Raw genomic sequence first — 23,633 nt, 5'->3', positions numbered from 1 at the left:
GAAAGGCGGGGTACACCCTGGACAAGTCACCAGGTCATCACAGGGCTGACACATAGACACAGACAACCATTCACACTCACATTCACACCTACGGTCAATTTAGAGTCACCAGTTAACCTAACCTGCATGTCTTTGGACTGTGGGGGAAACTGGAGCACCCGGAGGAAACCCACGCGGACACGAAGAGAACATGCAAACTCCACACAGAAAGGCCCTCGCTGGCCACGGGGCTCGAACCCGGACCTTCTTGCTGTGAGGCGACAGTGCTAACCACTATACCACCGTGCCGCCCCAAAATGTTATCTCATCTCATCTCATCTCATTATCTGTAGCCGCTTTATCCTTCTACAGGGTCGCAGGCAAGCTGGAGCCTATCCCAGCTGACTACAGGCGAAAGGCGGGGTACACCCTGGACAAGTCGCCAGGTCATCATAGGGCTGACACATAGACACAGACAACCATTCACACTCACATTCACACCTACGGTCAATTTAGAGTCACCAGTTAACCTAACCTGCATGTCTTTGGACTGTGGGGGAAACCGGAGCACCCGGAGGAAACCCACGCGGACACGGGGAGAACATGCAAACTCCACACAGAAAGGCCCTTGCTGGCCCCGGGGCTCGAACCCAGGACCTTCTTGCTGTGAGGCGACAGCGCTAACCACTACACCACCGTGCCGCCCCCCAAAATGTTATGGTGTATTGAAATGTTATGGTGTATACTGTATGGAAGGGTATTTATGATGGAGAATAATTACTCAGTTCATTTTGGCAATAGCAAAAAATTGTTAAAGAATTGTGGACGGAAACACTCTTTTGGGAACTTAAAATATTCTGTAGAGAGCCAAACATACGGTACTATTTCTAGGGTATCACTGTAAAGAACCATTTCTGGCATCTTTCTTTTGTAAGTGCGTATTTAGTTGCCTGAAGACAGCCTGTACTACACAACGTTAAACATGCAAAGCGAGGTTCAAAAACATGCAAGTGATATCGCAAAAACAGGAATCAACACAAAAGAAGCCAAATGTAATCATGTTTCAGTGCCACACAACAACCAGCACTGACTCAACGGAAACCATCTGGATGAAGCTGAAAGACTGGGTCACATTGGAGAGTAGAATAAAAGTAGACGATGTTCTGACTTTGGGAGAGATGTTTACATGTGTTAAGGTTATATACCAGTTTGGAATAGAGCCTTTCTTTTTAAAGGTTATTAAAAAGTTTAATGGTGTATCACTTCTCCCATTTACTATCAGTCTTGGTCCTGTTCTGTCAGCAGTCATGTCTTGCAAAATTCCTCACATATGTTGGCAAGATAAACAGCAGCAGTGTTTGGCACTGACTGAAAGCTACACAAATAGAAATGGCTCTGATGTAAGCTGAGAAAACACTGAACCCATGGAGTTGAAGTAAAACAATAAATGAAGTGGATACACACAGATAACCTTACACAAAGAAGATAAATATAATATGATATGATATACTCCATCCTTTGCATTTTTCAGATGTGTTTCAGAGCAGACAGCTTGGACTGAAATTTGTCATTGTGACACATTGAAGAAAGTTTGATTAAATCTGTATCAAGCCCCTAGCGATGGAAATCTGTGTGTTCACATATTTATAGTGGTGGAGAATTCTTCTTCATTATTTCTCTCCGTGTGTCAGAGCTGAACTGACTCCCAACTCCCACTCCGGCTCATTGTACATTGTGCACTTCTGTGCGCGCAGTGGAATCTCCAGCTGGAGGGAGGAGCTGCGCTTCGCAGACTGACGTCCAAGAAACCTCCACTCCTGCTGGGCAACCCCCAACCTCAAAGCGTTCTCCTCGAGCCTTTTGAAGGAGCGACATTATGGTGAAGATGAAGCACTCCTTCTGCTCAGTCTGGATGCTAGCAGACACACACAGCAGGAATGCCAGTGACACCAGTCTCTAATGAGCCTGCTAATGGCCTGTCACATCCTTAAATGACCCATTACTGATACCCAATCACTGCCTGTAAATATAACAGTATTGATTTTTTTTTTTTTCTTTTCTGATGCATCATCTCGGGATTGACCAGACAGGAGTATTATTAGCTGGCATGCATTATGACTGAATCAGATATCTAGTTATTTATTACTTTGTTTCATCTGGTTTATAAGGAAATGAAATGAATAAATATCTAAGGAAGCTAGACTTTTTACATTCTTAGCTACAGGTCCATTTAACAACTTTTCCTCGTTCCAACTAGTTCTGTTCCACATTGAGCATCTCACCTGCATAGCTAATGAAGATAAACTAGGTAATTACATTTTGGCAGGGTGGACGGCTGCGGGGATAAATTTATCTCCGCATTGACAGTATGGGGTCGGGTGTGCACGGCCAGCCGCATGCAAGGGATTGAGTTCTTCCTACTGCAGCTGGTATTTGGGGCAGCCTTGCTGTTCAGATCATGTACTGAACATAATCGCATGATGATGTGCACAAAATGCATGGAAACCTTGGTAATCTGGTTATGTTGAAGAAAGTCTAACTATTGTTGGCCATTGTAGAAAACAAGATCCAGCACACACATGAGCGTTGTTCTCGGAATGTAATAGTGTAGCATCATTTTATTTATTTATTTATTTATGAGTTTGTAGACGTTTGTCGTGTTGCTCAAAAAAATGCATATGTACCGTATATGTACAGTATCAGTCAAAAGTTTGGACATGCCTTCTAATTCAATGATTTGTCTTTATTTTTATTAAATAAAAGATCTCAAATGCATTAAGAAGGCAAGAAATTGCTCTAATTAACTTTTGATGAGGCACAGCTATTAATTGAAAAGCATTCCAGGTGACGACCTCATGAAGCTGGTTAAGATAATGCCAATAGTGTACAAACCGTCATCAAGGTAAATGCTGGCCACTTTGAACAGTCTAAAATAGGAAACATTTTGGGGGTTTTTAACACTTTTTTGTTTACCACATAATTCCATATATGTTCCATATGTTATTTCATAGTTTCAATGTCTTCAGTATTGTAGAAAATAGTCAAAATACAGAAAAAGAAACCTCTGAATGAATAGTTGTGTCCAAACTTTTGACTGGTACTGTACATGTGGCATGCTAAAGAGCCAGTGGGCTTCGAAAGGTCTTACTGATAAGGGGTAGGTTTCCCAAAAGCCTCTTAACTGTAAGAGCATCTTAATTAGGAGAGACAGCATTCATTGTGCTGCTCGCTCTACCATTTAACGATGATCTTTGTCCTGCGATGCTTTTGGGAAACTCAGGCCAAGTTTACATTAGACCGTATCTGTCTCGTTTTCTTCGCGGATGCACTGTCCGTTTACATTAAAACGCCGGGAAACGGGAATCCGCCAGGGTCCACGTATTCAATCCAGATCGTGTCAGGTCCGGTGCTGTGTAAACACTGAGGATACGCGGATACGCTGTGCTGAGCTCTAGCTGGCGTCGTCATTGGACAACGTCACTGTGACATCCACTTTCCTGATTCGCTGGCGTTGGTCATGTGACACGACTGCTGAAAAACGGCGCGGACTTCCGCCTTGTATCACCTTTCATTAAAGAGTATAAAAGTATGAAAATACTGCAAATACTGATGCAAATACTGCCCATTGTGTAGTTATGATTGTCTTTAGGCTTGCCATCCTTCCACTTGCAAGTGGTAAGTGATATGCGCTGGGATCACACACACAGCGGCTCAGTCCCGAATCATTGCTTGTGCACTTCATTCGCGCGCTGTGTGAGCTACGCAGGGCCGGAGTGCGCACCCTCCAGAGGGCACTCGCTGTTCAGGGCGGAGTGATTTGGAGCGCAGGATGCCTGTGGAGCCGAGCGTATTCGTGTATTGGTGTTGCTGTGTGCACGCAAATCGTGTATTGGTGTCGCTGTGTGCACACTAATCGTTTTAAAAACGTTAATCTGATGATCTGCTGATACGGTCTAATGTAAACCCCACCTCAGGCCAGAGCGGTAATATGAATATAAATGGACTAGGTAAGGAATAAAATGGTTTAGGATGTGTTGCTGTAGGAAAATAATCAGCGATGGAGTGGTGTTGTGTTACCAGTCCAAAGTTGGTATTTTCCTATAACAGCATGCTCTAGTGTGTTTTTATTCTATCCACATTCACTGGATATGAGCAATCATGCGCTCTGATTGGCTACTCTACTACTAGGCTATCAGCTCATATACCATGAGTAGAGAAAAACAAAATGGCTGAGCATGTTGTTGAACCAACTGAGGATGAAATAAAAATACACGAAAAGAAAACCCCAAAAAAGCAACAAAATATGGAATAAAAGTATTTGATGGTAAGAACGTGTCCCTTTTTTTCAATAATTATTAACCCCGCCGACAGTAGTCGGAGGGGTTATTATTTTCACCTGCGTCAGTCTGTGTGTGTGTGTGTATCCGGCTGTCTGTCTGTCTGTCTGTCTGTGTGTCTGCAAGATATCTCAAGAACCAATGGATCGATTTGGACCAAATTTTGTACATGTTGCCAATCACCCAGGAAGGAAACCATTAAATTTTGAAGGTCAAAGGTCAAGGTCATGGCAGAACTTCGAAATTTTCGCCCAATGTATTTTAATAGGGAAAAGGCGGGGTTTGCACTCGTTAGAGTGTCCCTGTCTAGTTATTATTATAGCATTTTCCACAAATTGCTACTGTCATTTCGCCGGATTGTTAAGCAGAAATGGTTTTGTTGGACATTTTGTACAAAGTTTTTATTGCTCGAATTTGCAAAAAATAAAAATGCTCCGTTTCTCAAAATCCAGTGAATGTGGATAGAATAAAAGTTATTCCACTCAATCTCGTCGTACGTGACTTGTAGCCGACTCAGTACTACGTCTCGTCGGCTATCAGCTCATGTACGACTCGATTTCATGGAGTAATTGTTAATTATTCCTCTTATACCAACAACTGACGCTGATTTTACAATTTTGTATTAATTTAAGAACCTCACATTATATTTTTTAATCATTTGATAGTTACATTTAATGTTGTGGAGCATCTGTGGCACAAATTAGTTCCTTTTATGACTTAAATTGTAACAGATATAGACACACTGATATTCTTTCACTGGCCTCCATCTTTTTGTCACATAACTGATGGCTTTCCCTATGGTGAAGAACATAAAGAAATAGCTTTACCTTAAAACCCTGACACCGACTGAAGTCTTCTTTTATAAATGTTAAATATCTCCTCAGAGAAAGCAAGATCTGTTACTTGGGTGTCCACTATCCAAATCCCTGTGAATGAGTTGTTACCAGAGAAATGATAATGTAGTAAAGGGGAACTGAAAGTAAATTTTTTTATTATCAAAATTCTATTTCTCTCATTTTATTAAATGTAGGAATGCATTTTTGATAGCTATTTTGTCACTGCTATAGCAAGTTATGAGTGTTTTGAAATATGCTCTGTAATATCAGTCCATATGTCAAAGCAATGGCTGTAAATGAGATTCGTTGAGACCTGTGCGAGACATCGTAGGACGGAAGTAAAACGTACAGCGGAAATCAAAGTGACCAACATCTGCCAACATTGTCAAAAGACACACACGCCCTCTTTCGAATGCTGATGTAATCAAGCCAGAAGTTTTGTTTGTTTTGATAGCAATCAGGAAAGTTTGAAAAAAGTAGGCAGTAATCGCCATGTAAACTCATTTTTGTGCAATATTTCGTTTGGAAAACAGTTTTCAAAATGGCGGCACTGACACCTGGCTGACACTTCATGTTTCGAAGTCTCGCACAAGTCTTGTGAAGATCGTGCGGATAAGCGACGCCTGCCGTGGACCAAACGAACTAAATTCAACATGGCTAAAAACCGAATAGACCGGTAAGTATAATATTTAATTGCAATTAGTTGCCAATACAAGTCACGATATAAGGTTACTAAAACCAAAAACGTAATTGAATAACATGTTAATTAAGAAATAAAGCAAGTTTAAAAATGACTTCAGTTCTCTTTTAATACAAGTGCATTATTATAAAGCTGAAATATGAATTTCAGCTGGTACTAGTGTCGGAGCTGTGCCGGTATAGGAAATTAATCAGCACCTTCTGACCAGTCAGATTCGAGAATTCAACAGCACTGCATTATAAATAGTTTCGAGGAAACATCTTGCTGCAATCATATTTTTCCCCCAGAAATGTTTTGGATGCAGACAGCAAAGACAGTTTAGATAAAGCAACTGCCTCCACACAAGAAGACCTGCTGTTGTGTGACTAGTGCAAAGTTACATAAACTGTCTTAGTCATGTCTGTTCTTTACAAAATTATTTGAACATCCAGATGGACATTTGGGTCTTTTCTCAAGACAAGGCTATTTTTCTGTTCTATCTCACCAGGCATCCTGTGTAATCTTGGACGCAATTTGATATTTTCCCCACTGAGTATTTACAATATGTAGCGCTTATACTGAGGGTCGACCCATTCAAAAAATGTTTGGTTATGCCTGCTTGTATAATGACACACACCATGTGTTCGTTGTACGTCATAAAGCAAACATCTCCGAGGATAAAACAAAATGTCATAAAACACAAATGTAAAAAGATGAGAAAATAAACATTTGATGTAATTGTGTTTTATGTAACATGTGGAGGTTTTCATCAGTGCTCTGGGTTTTTGGCAGTGAGGGAGAAATTCTAATCTGTGTTAATGCAAGAGGAACTAAAACCTGCGTGCTCATATCCATTACAGCACTGCAGCAGAGCTTTCAGTCACATTACACAATAGAGATGTATTAGACTCTAAGAAGCATGTACTTAAAACTTTTTTGAGATGCTTAACGGAATTTTTTACGTTAAAATTTAATATAGAGGAATTTGCGTCGTTGTAATGTTTGTCAACAGAAAGTTTTGCCTAACAGATAAGTCGTGATGAAATGCCCTTAGGTAGTTAGGCATAAAACAGTCATAACACAATACACAGATCATTATCTGTTTACTACTAGTTTGTAAGACAGAACTGCACTCTAGTTAATCATTCATTCGTCTTCAGTTACTGCTTTATCCTGCTCAGGGTTGTGGTGAATCCAGAGCACATGTATTGTGGAAATATTGAGTGTTAGATGGCAATACTTCTTGATGGGATGCCAATCTATCACAGGGCACCATGAACATACACGCACAACATGCTGAACTCATACCCCTGCCTTCTTGCTTCATCACTCTTTCCTTTGGCATTGCATGTGAGCTGATGTGTGTCCTTGCTTGTCCCTGTGTGTACGCTGATGACATTGCTGGGGTGTGTGTGCGTGCGCTCAAAGTGTGCCTGTGAGTGTGTGGTGCTCATCTTAGTGTTACATCATCGTTGCTTCTCTTGGCCCCTGTAGTTATTCAACATCACGTCACTATGTGTGTCCTGAGTGGATTATGCATTAAACCGATGGTAATGGCTTTTAAAAGGCTGTTTATACAGTCCGATTTTGGTGCACTAATGCTTTTGCAACCAAAAGCATGAAAACGGTGAAAATTCCTCGGTTGTGAGTAGGGGTGGGCAATATGACAAAACTGCATTACAGTTCTTAAAGGTTGGCGATTCATATAATGTCTCCCAAATTAAATGAATGAATTAATAATTGAAAAAAAAAAAAAATTAAAATGTAACACTGAAAGGAGAAGAAAATATAAAAAAGTGTAAATTATCATTTTTTTTTATTTTAAATATTTTGTACAAAATATTTGCATAAGATCAGCTGCTTCTTTGACATTCACATGTCAGTTTAACAAAACCGAATTGCATGAGCGTTGACGTGTCCACTGAAGAATAAGAATAATCAAAAACAAAATCATCACACAAAAAAAAGATAAAAGAAAAAAAAATGGTCTGTAACGTTATTTATTTATTTTTATTTATTTATTTTTTCCCGTTGGCTGACACAAGTTCTGACAGTGTCAGTAATTTGCGTCACCAACTAAAAAGTCACTAGTAGCAGAATTTTATATTGTTTTTGCATCATTTTGACAACAGTGAGAGAATCTTAATTATATAATCTGACTCGCAACATACACTCACCGGCCACTTTTTAATAAGAACATGTTCTTGATTCTAAGAGTGCTATGTGAAAATTGAAATTGACTCCGGAAAGACATCTGTTTAATTCTCAATTATTGATTGACGGCAGGACTAGAACCCAATGTGGTCTTCTGCTGTTGCATGCTGAGATGCTTTTCTGCTCACCACGGTTGTAAAGAGTTGCTGCGTCTTTCCTGCCAGATCAAACCAATCTGACCATTTTCCTCTGACCTCTCTTATCAACAAGGCGTTTCCACACATAGAACTGTCACTCACTCAATGGTTTTCGCACCATTCTGTGTAAACTCTAGAGACTGTTGTGTGTGTGAAAACCCCAGGAGATCAACAGTTTCTGAAATACTCAAACCAGTCTATCTGGCACCATCAATGCCACAGTGAAAGTCACAAAGATCACAAATTTCTTCCCCATTCTGATGTTTGAAGTGAACATTAACCGAAGCTCTTGATTTTGTATCTGCATGATTTTATGCATTGTGCTGCTGTCGAGGGATTGGCTGATTTTAGAGAACTGCACAAAACAGCAGCTGTATGGGTGTACCTAATAAAGTGGCCGGTGCATGTCTGCCACTTGAGCAAGATTTTATTTGCGTTGTCTCATAAGCTACAATGTAACACGCAATACATATACAAGACCGCTGCACATTGTATTGCAACACAAGGTCGGAGAAAGCTACACAACAGCCCCAGCCACGTGTGTGTTTTAAATAAAGCTTCAAAAACATTTAAACATGATTTTGCACATGGAGGTCACAGTGCAGTACGGAACTTGCGCAAACCAGTATATTTTAACTGTTTTATTCAATTTTAGGGTGCAAATTAGACACCAGGAAGATTGAATTCGCTTTTTGGGTCGTTCTTCTAGAAAATAAAGTTGATATTCTACGTTCCACCTCCAACCCTTGCCTATGACCTTTAAACGGGAAGGTGCATTGATGTGCTTTGGCCTGGGAGTGATAGTAGGACAGACGTGTAGAATGATTTAGAGAAGAGAGAGAATGGATGTTGCAGGACTCTGGATCTGGAAATCACTGGATTTCTCGTTCTGCAAAAATATCACTGCTGTCTCTTTCCTGTCAGAAGGAAAATGACATATCAGATTTACTGTATCTGTCACAGCTGTCCTCACTTCATATGAGTCTCTTGATATTGGAAATCTTCTGGGTGCCATGAATTAATGAACAGCCTCTCTCAGGATTGACTAAACTTTTACTAGGTGGATATCAAGGTCTCGGAGGCTGCAATCAAATCTGCAAAGAAAACTAAATCATAGCAGTCAGGGTTTTTAAATGATTGTGTTAGGGCCCGGTCCCACAACACCGATAACTATACCTCTGCCTGAATTTAGTTCCAGTCTGGAGCAGTCACACCACAACTATAATCCTGACTATAATATCACTTAGTCCTGCCACTCAGGTAAATAAGTGCATGCAACTTAGGAATAGTCATGGAACTTTTTTCCAAGTACGTAGTAAGCACATTATTCTCGGTCTTATTGTACAGCTTGGACTTCAAAACAACCCATGCACACACTCCCGTGGCTGATATAATACAAATGGGTCATGGATTACGGAAATATAATAAAAAAGGATACAAAATACGGAGTGGTTACGGATTTTAATACGGACGCATCATGGATGCTAATAATTTATGGATTGGTCACGGACCCTTCAGTATATTACAGATTGGTTAGGGATTTCATACAGATGATGCATCACAGATAAAAAGTCTAAAACAAATGTTTGGACTGCTGAAATTCATAATTAAAATATCTTACCTGTATTTATATGTTTATTAATTTGCTATTTGATATTTCACAGAAAATATGACATGTCCTTGAATAAAAGATCCGGGCTTTTGTATTATATTTTTTTATTTTCAGTGAATCCGTATTCCATGATTTTGTGATGCAACGAGGATGTACAAAGATGCCCGGGAAAAATAGCACGTGCTCAGAAAACGTCACATGTAAACAATTACCTGATTGGTCAGATATTTTATCGGATCAGGTCCAGGCCTGGAAAAATCGCTCCAGAAGCAAGTTCACCGATATCGATAAACCCAGGCCTGGGCTGTAGGGATCATTATCGGTCTGGTGTGACCACCAGCCACAAACTGCAGAGATTTATTTATAGTTATTGTTATAGTTGCAGTTATCAGTATTGTGGGACCGGGCCTTTAGTTCACTGTGCTTGTAATGCTGTTTATTGTTAAGAATGGCACTTTTGTTTCTCTCAAGTCATGTGGTGTAGTGTTGTTGTTTTTTTATCTTTAGCCCAAGGAGCTGTAACTTGGCAATTTCTCTGAGTGATTCACTTCTGAGGGCTGGATTGAGGAATTTTTGAGGGTACTTGCCGAATTGTGTCTCCTCTTCTCAGTACCGTGCTAGATTCTGGCCCTACTGCAGGATCGCACCCTGCTCAGTAGAACAGACGGGGTTCATGAATATTCCACAGCGGCATTTTGGCTGTAAAGGCAGCGCGCTACACTCTCTCCAAGTAACGCATGGAGCTCCTACGCCTGTGAGCTTGTCACACGATGTAACATTTCTCAGCTCGCTCTGTGCGTGACTTCACGTTCTAGGTTCTCTCGGTGACCAGTGACACATGGGGTACCAGATGGATCATCACTATGTGAAGAGAGATAACGACAGCTTTCCTGAATGGGATGAATGTTTGAGCTGTGCTTCACTTTCTCTTCTAAAAGTAAAATGTTGAATGTAAAATATTGGATACAGTCCATTCCAAAGAAATCATGACTGTCATACTCACTCAAAGGCTACATAGTTTACAATGAGAACTCTTATTAACAGCCATTCATACTCCACACATCGTTTTTCCCAGCTGAAGTGTTCTGCTATCACATAATCCTGTACATGTTTTAAAAACAAGGATCAGTAACATAATTACGAACAAAAGAACTAAGCAGCAAAAGCTTCCAGTTTCACTCTGCCACCAATTGCATTAACCAAGTAAAGCTCACTTGCCTTGATATGTATCCTGAGGTAGCAATAAAAGCCAGGAAACACTCACTACGTTTACATGCACATAGAGAGAATCGAATTTCTGCCGTTGCTCGACTGAAATCGAAGTTCAAAATGCCATGTATACACCTTAATTCGGCTGAAATTGAACCGAACTTGATTTCTCGGAATCGAGCTACACGACCTAGTTTATGCGATTTCTGCCGAGCTACTTTGTGCATGTATACCCTATCGAGCTAGTTGTCGAGCTACTTCCGGAAGTGACGAGTGACGAGACCACAAGCGGGAAACACAACAGCCTCGGTCGGCATGACAACAGTAGTAGCGAGCAGCAGAAGAGGTCAGGAGGAACAAACGAAGAAGAGAAAATGGCGATGTAGAGCTCTCTGAAGTGTGGGTGGAGCACAGAGGACGGCAGGACAAAGCTTCTGGTACTAATAGGCTTTTTATTGTCAGACTTTTCAGTTTAACAGCCTACTTTTATTCTTGAGAGAAAAACACACACACACACACACGTGCGCACGCTGTGTTCTAGTCCCGGGATGAGCTGTCCCCTCTGCTCTCCCTCTGCCTCCTTAAATAGGGCGCGGTTACTGGGAAGACACACAAACACAGGTTAATTACCGTCAGGTGAAGTGATTCTGCCACTCACCTTCCCTGGCTCCGCCCTCCTGTCACAGACCGGCGCTTGACCACGCCCCCACTGCCACAGGCAAGCAGAAACGTGCACTTCTGGAGCAATGAGGAGACAGAGTTCATGCTCATTCAGCTTAAGGAGTTGAATATATTAAAATTCATGGACGGGAGAAAAACGCGCAATGGAGAACACGGAACTGATAACTTTGTTTACACTCTTGAATAGCTCTTCTTCATGACGACAACCGGAAGTGTACCAACACGATGGGGCGTGTTGCGCCACCTGTGGCTCGGGTGCACAATGCACCTCACACAATAGCCCGATTTCATTGTGTGCATGTAGGATTGGATTTCTCTGGCACCCTGCTGGGACCTTCAGCTCGATTACCGACAGCAGCTCGATTTGGATGTGCATGTAAACGTAGTGACTGTCACACTGCTAACTTGCTGCAGTTCTGTTTTATTCTTAGATACAATTTTTTATTTCTAAATGTTATGCTAATAACTTGAATTATAATTTATTGGTAAACTTTCCAGTTGCAACAGACATGGGGTTTCTCATTATCTCATCATCTCTAGCCGCTTTATCCTGTTCTACAGGGTCACAGGCAAGCTGGAGCCTATCCCAGCTGACTACGGGCGAAAGGCGGGGTACACCCTGGACAAGTCGCCAGGTCATCACAGGGCTGACACATAGACACAGACAACCATTCACACTCACATTCACACCTACGGTCAATTTAGAGTCACCAGTTAACCTAACCTGCATGTCTTTGGACTGTGGGGGAAACCGGAGCACCCGGAGGAAACCCACGCGGACACGGGGAGAACATGCAAACTCCGCACAGAAAGGCCCTCGCCGGCCACGGGGCTCGAACCCAGACCTTCTTGCTGTGAGGCGACAGCGCTAACCACTACACCACCGTGCCACCACGGTGCGCCACGTTTTTTTCACACCAATAACAATAAATAAATTTCAGGAACAAAAAGTCGGTCAGTTGACCTTCTGGCTGTGACCTATACTGTCGAAGGGCTCAGATTCCTCACTTCAGATTTGAAACCACCCTACAAATGGCTCCTGTGTTTGATTTAAAAAAAAAATTCTCTGCATAGGCTTTATCACTTTAGGATGGATCATTGTTCATTCATACCTTTGCAGGATCATATCACTTCCATATCCTAAAAAAAGGTTGTACCTTAACAGTTGGGGTGGCATAGAGGCACACCAGGTACCGGTAGATGCCTCCAGGCTCTAGGATGCCAAGTTCGATTATGAGCTTGAGCTATGTGGAGTTTCTGTACATGCATTTCCTAAATCCACTTGGTTTTCCTCTGGGTTCGCCAGTTTACTCACACTTCCCAAAACCATGGCAAAAGGTAGAATGGTTATGCTAAATTGACACTAGGTGTGAATGAGTGTGTGAATGTGAGTGTGCGTGCTGCTTTTTGATGAGCTGGTATTGAATACAGGGTGTATTCCTGCTTCATTCCAAATGTTCCCAGTTAAGGCTACTGGCACTGCTACCCTGACCAGGATACAGCAGGTGCAGAAGATGAATGTTTCTCACTTTGTGCACAGGGGCTTTGTCATGTTGGAACATGTTGGGGCCAATTTATTCCAGTCAAGGGAAATGCTCCAACATACAAAGATGACATATTGTCGTGTGTGCAATAATATATATTTTATTATTGCCGGATTCATGTCCGTACTGATAATCGCATCATCAATTTTTCTTTGGCTAATCAGACACAAGATACGCCACCACACTTGCCGGAGCAGTTGGGGGTTAGGTGCCTTACTCAAGGGCACTTGAGCCAACCCTGTTGGTTCAGGGAATCAAACCAGCAACCTTTTGGTCTCAAAGCTGTTTCTCTAACTCTGAGTGTGTGTGTGTTATTCAAACATATTTTTTTAACACTTTCTTGTTTACCACATAATTCCATATATTATACAGACATAAGTGTTTTACTGGGAAATATACCATTTGTATTTTTCATATGAACTACATCCAGGACATTGAGAACTACAACCATGATGCATTTTACAATATCCTCACTCATGAGGATATTGATCAATTGTTTTGATAAATTTGTGTGTATGTGTCTGTAAAATAAATTTGTTTGTGAATGTGTCTATATAATAAAAAGGAAATCACACATTGGCTTGAAGATATGTAGTGGATCTTCTCGTGTTGAAAAGCTCATATTTTTCATACGAAATACATCACAGACGTGAATAACACATTTCCCGATACTTCACTCCGATGACGTCACTCCCAGTGTTTTCCCGCTGACTTGACGCATGTCGTCAAAATGGCAAACCTCATTCAAAGTTAAAATTTTTGGATTAGCTTGTGGGAAGTTGTTTGTGTTTTGTGGCTGTGTCCATATACACTGGGGCAAAAAAGTATTTAGTCAGTCACCAATTGTGCAAGTTCTCCCATTTAAAAAGATGAGAGAGGCCTGTAATTTTCATCATAGGTACACTTCAACTATGAGAGACAGAATGAGAAAAAAAAAATCCAGAAAATCACATTGTCTGATATTTAAAGAATTTATTTGCAAATTATGGTGGAAAATAAGTATTTGGTCAATAACAAAAGTTCATCTCAATACTTTGTTATATACCCTTTGTTGGCAATGACAGAGGTCAAACGTTTTCTGTAAGTCTTCACAAGGTTTTCACACACTGTTGCTGGTATTTTGGCCCATTCCGCCATGCAGATCTCCTCTAGAGCAGTGATGTTTTGGGGCTGTCGCTGGGCAACACGGACTTTCAACTCCCTCCAAAGATTTTCTATGGGGTTGAGATCTGGAGACTGGCTAGGCCACTCCAGGACCTTGAAATGCTTCTTACGAAGCCACTCCTTCATTGCCCGGGCGGTGTGTTTGGGATCATTGTCATGCTGAAAGACCCAGCCACGTTTCATCTTCAATGCCCTTGCTGATGGAAGGAGGTTTTCACTCAAAATCTCACGATACATGGCCACATTCATTCTTTCCTTTACACAGATCAGTCGTCCTGGTCCCTTTGCAGAAAAACAGCCCCAAAGCATGATGTTTCCACCCCCATGCTTCACAGTAGGTATGGTGTTCTTTGGATGCAACTCAGCATTCTTTCTCCTCCAAACACGACAAGTTGAGTTTTTACCAAAAAGTTCTATTTTGGTTTCATCTGACCATATGACATTCTCCCAATCCTCTTCTGGATCATCCAAATGCTCTCTAGCAAACTTCAGACAGGCCTGGACATGTACTGGCTTAAGCAGGGGGACACGTCTGGCACTGCAGGATTTGAGTCCCTGGCGGCGTAGTGTGTTACTGATGGTAGCCTTTGTTACTTTGGTCCCAGCTCTCTGCAGGTCATTCACTAGGTCCCCCCGTGTGGTTCTGGGATTTTTGCTCACCGTTCTTGTGATCATTTTGACCCCACGGGGTGAGATCTTGCATGGAGCCCCAGATCGAGGGAGATTATCAGTTGGTTTTGTATGTCTTCCATTTTCTAATGATTGCTCCCACAGTTGATTTCTTCACACCAAGCTGCTTACCTATTGCAGATTCAGTCTTCCCAGCCTGGTGCAGGTCTACAATTTTGTTTCTGGTGTCCTTTGACAGCTCTTTGGTCTTGGCCATAGTGGAGTTTGGAGTGTGACTGTTTGAGGTTGTGGACAGGTGTCTTTTATACGGATACCGAGTTCAAACAGGTGCCATTAATACAGGTAACGAGTGGAGGACAGAGGAGCCTCTTAAAGAAGTTGTTACAGGTCTGTGAGAGCCAGAAATCTTGCTTGTTTGTAGGTGACCAAATACTTATTTTACTGAGGAATTTACCAATTAATTCATTAAAAATCCTACAATGTGATTTCCTGGATTCTTTCCCCCCATTCTGTCTCTCATAGTTGAAGTGTACCTATGATGAAAATGACAGGCCTCTCTCATCTTTTTAAGTGGGAGAACTTGCACAATTGGTGGCTGACTAAATACTTTTTTGCCCCACTGTAATATAAAAGACATGACACGGTGGCATGAAGACATGAAGTTTATCTTCTTGTGTTTAAAAAAAAAATCACTTGTTCGCTATGCTCACTCATGAAATATACATTCACCCCTCTAAGATAAACTTCATATCTTCACGTGACTTTGTAATATATTCTATATATGTTCCATATGTTATTTCAGAGTTTTGATGTCTTCAGTATTGTTCTACAATGTAGATCATAGTCATCTCATCTCATTATCTCTAGCCGCTTTATCCTGTTCTACAGGGTCGCAGGCAAGCTGGAGCCTATCCCAGCTGACTACGGGCGAAAGGCGGGGTACACCCTGGACAAGTTGCCAGGTCATCACAGGGCCGACACATAGACACAGACAACCATTCACACTCGCATTCACACCTACGGTCAATTTAGAGTCACCAGGTAACCTAACCTGCATGTCTTTGGACTGTGGGGGAAACCGGAGCACCCGGAGGAAACCCACGGGGAGAACATGCAAACTCCGCACAGAAAGGCCCTCGCTGGCCACGGGGCTCGAACCCGGACCTTCTTGCTGTGAGGCGACAGCGCTAACCACTACACCACCGTGCCGCCCCTAGGTTATAGTCAAAATACAGGAAAAACCTATGAATGAGTAGGGGTGTACAAACTTTAAATTGGTACTCTGTGTGTGAGTAATATTTATATATATATTATACACACACAAGTGTGGGTCATGGGCAGATGTCCACAAACGTTTGACCATATAGTGCATCACTGCACTGTGACATTATGCAGCTATCTGATGTGATGAATGTAATCTCTGTTTCACAGAGTACGTCATGTCCAGCATGTCCTCTGAGGTCAGTGAGACATGGGAGAGCCGCAGGCTTCTGCAGCACGTCACCAATGAGACCTTGAGGAACTGCACTCCACCAGGTAAAACCCAGTCCGCACGTCGCACCTCACACTGAATGAGTACATGCTCCATGGCGTAGATAATACCAGCTATGTAAGTTTTTTGTTTAAATAGGTCACATGCAAAACCAGAAGTTTGACCTCTCTGTAGCTGATTAAAGAATACGCCTGTTTATGCTTTAGCTCTGCAAATGTGTTTTGCATAGCCATGTATCTATGTAAGTTAGTTGTGTGTGCTGTGAAAGGAGTCCATTGTGTGAAATTAGTCTGAATATGCAGTATTACTTTGGGCCAAGCACGGAGTTTTACAATGTTGGTGTGGAAAGGTCATTGTGTCATGCACTTTGGTGGATGCTGATGGTCAGTTTGCTCTGGCTTTGGACGACAGAAAGGCAGGACCTGATCTGACTGCCCCTTTTGTTGCCTTCGGAGTGCGTAATCCAGCTGACACAGTCAACACCATTGTTGATCACAGTTGCCTGTGGGAGTGTGGAAGCAAATGATAGCACAATACAGCTGTACAACGAATCATATTTTAATTGCAAGCAAGATTTTCAGTTTCCTCAATTAATTAAATATAGCCAGTTACAGTATTGGATAATGCCCCACATTAATGGTTTAACTATTTGAACAAACTTAAATGAACAGTTTCCTGCTCTCTGATTCTCAGACATACTGATCCAGTAGTCAAGAAAGGCCAGACTTAAGATAGCCATGATTGAATTCTGTCGTGACAGGTTTATTTAGTTATTTAGGGTCAGATTCAGAGTTGGCAGCTGAAGTCTAAAAGTTGTCAATATTTACAGCTATGAATGGCACATTACTGGTATGTAATTAATGCCTCTGGGGTTGCTGGAGTAGAAGTTTTGGAAATGGATTTGATAATAGCATCTAGATAGTCAACTTTAAACATAATCATTTGTCTTTCATACCAGGAAAATATCAAGAATAGAAAATGTGGACTGAAGTTGTATTGTTTTTATAGTAAAGCGCTTTTTTTTTTGCTTTCAAATGTAATATGATGTGGCAAAAAGCAAGAGACAAATGAATGAAAATGAAAAATAAAAAAAGACTAATACAGTGACTAATAGACTGAGCTGTCAAACATTGAAATAAAACTCTATTATATTGGCATTATATTCCTGCACGAACAGCCCTATTAATCATTATTTACTGCGAATGTAATTATTTTAACATTATAGTTCTACCTTAATCATATGGCAGCTTATAATATAGCACTTGAGCCAGCACATCCTAATATTTTGCATTATATTTTTTTTTCTGTGGTGCACCGACAGTTAATCAAGATCATGAAGTCATAATGTGTGCTTGGGCTTTTTTGTCAGGCTTTTAATCTGATATTTTGCATTGTCTAATTATTAAAATAATGACTGTTTTTGTTAAAGGTCCACTATGTGGGATTTATGGGATCTATTAGCAGAAATGGAATATAGTATTCATGTAGTATGTTTTCATTAGTATATAATTAACTGTAACTATGAATCCTTGTGTTTTCATTAGCTTAGAATGATCCCTTTATATCTGTATAGGGCACAGGGCCACTTCCACCGAACTGCCATGTTGCGCCGCTACAGTAGCCCAGAATGGACAAACCTCTAGAGAGCGCCTACCGCATTTTGCGTTTTTACAAATGGCATTGTGAATGCAGAAGGTAGCACTGAAAGGAAGACGAAGAAAGGAAGAGGAATAAGGGTTTGCTGGTACTGGCTAACAAGTTTGAGAACCGAAATTTTGGAGGATCATGCTTATTATTCTGTCCACAGTCACTGGATATGAGCAATTGCACGCTCTGATTGGCTACTCTACTCCTAAGCTATCAGCTCATATACCGTGAATAGAGAAAAACAAAATGGCGGAGCATGTTGCTGAACCAACCGAGGACGAAATAAAAACTCTACTCGAAAACAAAACCCCAAAAATGATCAAGTATTTAAAAGAAACAGAAATAGCTAAAAGAATATATTCCCCCACCCCCAGAGTATCTTCTGTTCCACACTCCAGCCCAGTCGGTGGCGGTAATGCACCTTTTAAGTTGGTTTGCCAACCACCAAAAAACCCTAAAGAAGAAGAAGGAAAAAAAACAACAAAAAAGAAATGCAACAAAATATGGAATAAAGTGTTTGATGGTAAGAACATACAACCCCAATTCCAAAAAAGTTGGGACAAAGTACAAATTGTAAATAAAAGTGGAATGTAATGATGTGGGAGTTTCAAAATTCCATATTTTATTCAGAATAGAACATAGATGACATATCAAATGTTTAAACTGAGAAAATGTATCATTTAAAGAGAAAAATTAGGTGATTTTAAATTTCATGACAACACCACATCTCAAAAAAGTTGGGACAAGGCCATGTTTACCACTGTGAGACATCCCCTTTTCTCTTTACAACAGTCTGTAAACGTCTGGGGACTGAGGAGACAAGTTGCTCAAGTTTAGGGATAGGAATGTTAACCCATTTTTGTCTAATGTAGGATTCTAGTTGCTCAACTGTCTTGGGTCTTTTTTGTTGTATCTTCCGTTTTATGATGCGCCAAATGTTTTCTATGGGTGAAAGATCTGGACTGCAGGCTGGCCAGTTCAGTACCCGGACCCTTCTTCTACGCAGCCATGATGCTGTAATTGATGCAGTATGTGGTTTGGCATTGTCATGTTGGAAAATGCAAGGTCTTCCCTGAAAGAGACATCGTCTGGATGGGAGCATATGTTGCTCTAGAACCTGGATATACCTTTCAGCATTGATGGTGTCTTTCCAGATGTGTAAGCTGCCCATGCCACACGCACTAATGCAACCCCATACCATCAGAGATGCAGGCTTCTGAACTGAGTGCTGATAACAACTTGGGTCGTCCTTCTCCTCTTTAGTCCGAATGACACGGCGTCCCTGATTCCCATAAAGAACTTCAAATTTTGATTCGTCTGACCACAGAACAGTTTTCCACTTTGCCACAGTCCATTTTAAATGAGCCTTGGCCCAGAGAAGACGTCTGCGCTTCTGGATCATGTTTAGATACGGCTTCTTCTTTGAACTATAGAGTTTTAGCTGGCAACGGCAGATGGCACGGTGAATTGTGTTCACAGATAATGTTCTCTGGAAATATTCCTGAGCCCATTTTGTGATTTCCAATACAGAAGCATGCCTGTATGTGATGCAGTGCCGTCTAAGGGCCCGAAGATCACGGGCACCCAGTATGGTTTTCCAGCCTTGACCCTTACGCACAGAGATTCTTCCAGATTCTCTGAATCTTTTGATGATATTATGCACTGTAGATGATGATATGTTCAAACTCTTTGCAATTTTACACTGTCGAGCTCCTTTCTGATATTGCTCCACTATTTGTCGGCGCAGAATTAGGGGGATTGGTGATCCTCTTCCCATCTTTACTTCTAAGAGCCGCTGCCACTCCAAGATGCTCTTTTTATACCCAGTCATGTTAATGACCTATTGCCAATTGACCTAATGAGTTGCAATTTGGTCCTCCAGCTGTTCCTATTTTGTATCTTTAATTTTTCCAGCCTCTTATTGCCCCTGTCCCAACTTTTTTGAGATGTGTTGCTGTCATGAAATTTCAAATGAGCCAATATTTGGCATGAAATTTCAAAATGTCTCACTTTCGACATTTGATATGTTGTCTATGTTCTATTGTGAATACAATATCAGTTTTTGAGATTTGTAAATTATTGCATCCCGTTTTAATGTACAATTTGTACTTTGTCCCAACTTTTTTGGAATCGGGGTTGTATATTTTTGTATTTTTCAAGAATTATTATTAAAGCATTTTTTCACAAATTGCTACGGTCATTTCTTCAGTTTGTTTAAATTCTAAGCAGAAATGATTTTGTCAGAAGTTTTGTATAAAGTTTTTATTTATTGAATTTGCAAAAAATAAAAATGCTCGGTTTCTTAAAATTCAATGAATGTGGTGCTACACGCCTTGTCAGCTATCAGCTCATGTACGACTCGATTTCGTGGAGTAACTTAATTATTTAGCATGAATAAAAGAAAGAGGGTGTGAATGTACGTATTAGAAGTATGCTAGAGGCATCTGGTGTCCACTGTACAGTCTCATATGCACTTCAAAACGGAGGGGGTAATCCGTTAATTGCAATCAAATGAATCCTACATAGTGGACCTTTAATTTACCTCTAAAGAAAACATGCCAATGGCTTGAAGGATAATCTGAATGAGCCTTCATCTGCTACACTTAGAACTCAATTACAATTTAATTCATAACTTTACTCATAAAAAAAGTCGTGCTTGAGATAAGTAGCGTCTCAGATTTAAAATGCTGTCTCAGCCAACACCCTCCATGCAAACAAAAAAAAACTTTTTACAGACTTGCAGTGATGCTGTTAATGAATTAAGTGCATATGTGTAATTTTGGTCACAAAAGGCATTCCATATTTTTTCAGTTTATTTACAACACATGAATTTAAAAGTAGAGACGGCCTTTCGATTTCATAAAATCGGTGAAATTTAGTTCCCTCTGAAATTAGGTCATTGTGATATGTTTATTTCTGTAATATCTAAAAAAAAAAAAAAAGACCATTCTGTGGCTGGGAAGTTGTTTAATTTGAGGGGATTCCCTGGCAAATAATGTGCATAAAAACGCTCACTTCACACAGTCAAGCAGACAGAGGAAGTCCGCATGCGCAGGTTTACCTGCTTCTTCTTCTGTTGGGTTTTCTGTCATGCGGCATCCAGTGTTGCATTACTGCCATCTACAGGTTTACTTTGACCGTGCACTGACATTTACATCATTCTGTCGCTAAACGAACAGCTGATCAGACCGAGGTGCTCGCTGACCACCGATATTTATTAGTTCGGTCCTGCATTTCCTTTCCTTCGCAACGTAACATTTTTTCTTCTCACTTTCCGTTACTGGAGTCAGTCTTTCACGTTTCATTCGCACACTCACGTCCTCCATTTTTCTCTCCGGTTTGAAATTTGTATCCCACAATGCCTTGCGCGAACGGGGAAAGCCCACCACATGATGCATGACATAGTATCTTGATTTGGGTCAGGGTGAAGCAAGAAAAAAATAAAGGAGAATTTAGGGCCACGTGGCCTAATAAAATTGGAAGTCTGTGATTTGAATTCAGTAGCTTTCAGTCCACTAAATAAAAATAATTGGTTGTCAGGGAAAATTCTTTTTATGACCTACACTTGAAAAATCTGAAAGTCACACTTAAGGGTAGACTGACATTCTGTGGTTGGACGGAAATAATGCACTTCATGCAACTTCAAATTCAGAATCAGTCATAATTGAGGCACGCCTCTAGTTTAGGTGAGCTCCATCCCGTATGCTCAACTTTCACACTGCTTCTGAACTCTGAAGTCCATAGTTACACCTAAGGCCTGAAAACTGACGTGTGCAATTTTGTTCTTAAATCCTCACCGCATGCTCCTCATTCACCTTTCAAAATGGCCTTTATAGTTACAGTGGTATGCAAAAGTTTGGGCACCCCTGCCTGGTCAAAAATTACTGTTACTGTGAACAGTTAAGCAAGTTGAAGATGAAATGATCTCCAAAAGGCATAAAGTTAAAGATGACTCATTCCCTTTATATTTTAAGCAAAAACATTTTTTTTTTTTATTTTCATCTTTTACATTTTCAAAATTACAAAAAAGAAAAAGGGCCTGAAGCAAAAGTTTGGGCACCCTGCATGGTTAGTACCTAGTAACAGCCCCTTTGGCAAGTATCACAGCTTGTAAACACTTTTTGTAGCCAGCTAATAATCTTTCAGTTCTTACCTGGGGGATTTTCACACATTCGTCCTTGCAAAAGGCTTCCAGTTCTACAAGTTTCTTGGGCTGTCTTGCATGCACTGCTCTTTTGAGATCTATCCACAGATTTTCAATGATGTTTAGGTCAGGGGACTGTGAGGGCCAGGGCAAAACCTTCAGCTTGTGCCTCTTGAGGTATTCCATTGTAGATTTTGAGGTGTGTTTTGGATCATCGTCTTATTGTAGGACTCATCCTCTTTTTAACTTCAACTTTTTTTATTTACAGATGATGTGATGTTTGCTTCCAGAATTTGCTGGTATTTATTTGAATCCATGCTTCCCTTGACCAATGAAATGTGCCCTGTGCCACTGGCTGCAACACAACCCCAAAGCGTGATCGATCCACACCCATGCTTCAGAGTTGGAGAGGTGTTCTTTTCCTGGAATTTGGCATCCTTTTTTCTCCAAACATACCTTTGCACATTGTGGCCAAAAAGTTCTATTTTGATTTCATCAGTCCACAGGACTTGTTTCCAAAATGCATCAGGCTTATTTAGATGTTCATTTGCAAACTTCATACACTGAATTTTGTGGCTAGGATGCAGGAAAGGTTTTCTTCTGATGACTCTTCCATGAAGGTCATATTTGTTCAGGTGTCGCTGCATAGTAGAACAGTGCACCACCACTCCAGGGTCTGCGAAATCTTTCTGAAGGTCTTTTGCAGTCAAACAGGGGCTTTTATTTGCCTTTCTAGCAATCCAATGAGCAGTTCTTTCAGAAAGTTTTCTTCATCTTCCAGACCTCACCTTGATCTCCACTGTTTCTGTTAACTGCCATTTCTTAATAACATTACAATCTGAGGAAACAGCTACCTGAAAACACTTCGCTACATTCTTGTAGCCTTCTCCTACTTTGTGAGCATCAATTATTTTATTATTCAGAATGCGAGGGAGTTGCTTAGAGGAGCCCATGGCTGTTGATTTTAGGGACAAGTTTGAGGAGTCAGAGAATTTATACAGCTTTGAAATCTGCATCATCTGACCTTTCCTAACGCAGAATTTGAACAAGCCACAGCTCAATAAGCTAATTAAGGTCTGGAACCTTGGTAAAAGTTACCTGAGAACTCAAATGTATTAGGGTGCCCAAACTTTTGCATGGTGTTCCTTTTCTTTTTTTCACTCTCCAATTGTACAAAACAAAAATAATACACAAATCTTGCAGAAAACGCTGAAAAGAAATGTCTTTACCTTTATGCCTTTTGGTGATCAGTTCATCTTCTGCTCGCTTAACTATTCACAGTAACAGACATTTTCAGTAAGGGTGCCCAAACTTTTGCATGCCACTGT

General features: G+C 40.8%; 1 protein-coding gene across 2 annotated transcripts in view; it reads left to right on the top strand.

Annotated features, from left to right (window-relative positions):
• The window catches only part of slc24a3 (solute carrier family 24 member 3), a 214,649-nt gene that overhangs the window by 40,778 nt on the left and 150,238 nt on the right, over positions 1-23,633 (top strand). For both annotated transcript variants that reach the window (XM_060926057.1, XM_060926059.1), the window contains exon 2: positions 16,454-16,558. In XM_060926057.1, coding sequence (XP_060782040.1) covers positions 16,454-16,558 — 105 coding nt within the window. The remainder of the gene's footprint in view (positions 1-16,453; positions 16,559-23,633) is intronic.

Source organism: Neoarius graeffei, chromosome 7 (genome assembly GCF_027579695.1).
Source record: "Neoarius graeffei isolate fNeoGra1 chromosome 7, fNeoGra1.pri, whole genome shotgun sequence".
Taxonomy (NCBI): Eukaryota; Metazoa; Chordata; class Actinopteri; order Siluriformes; family Ariidae; genus Neoarius; species Neoarius graeffei.
Note: the sequence above shows the minus strand (reverse complement) of the source record. Positions and strands in the feature narration are given on the sequence as shown.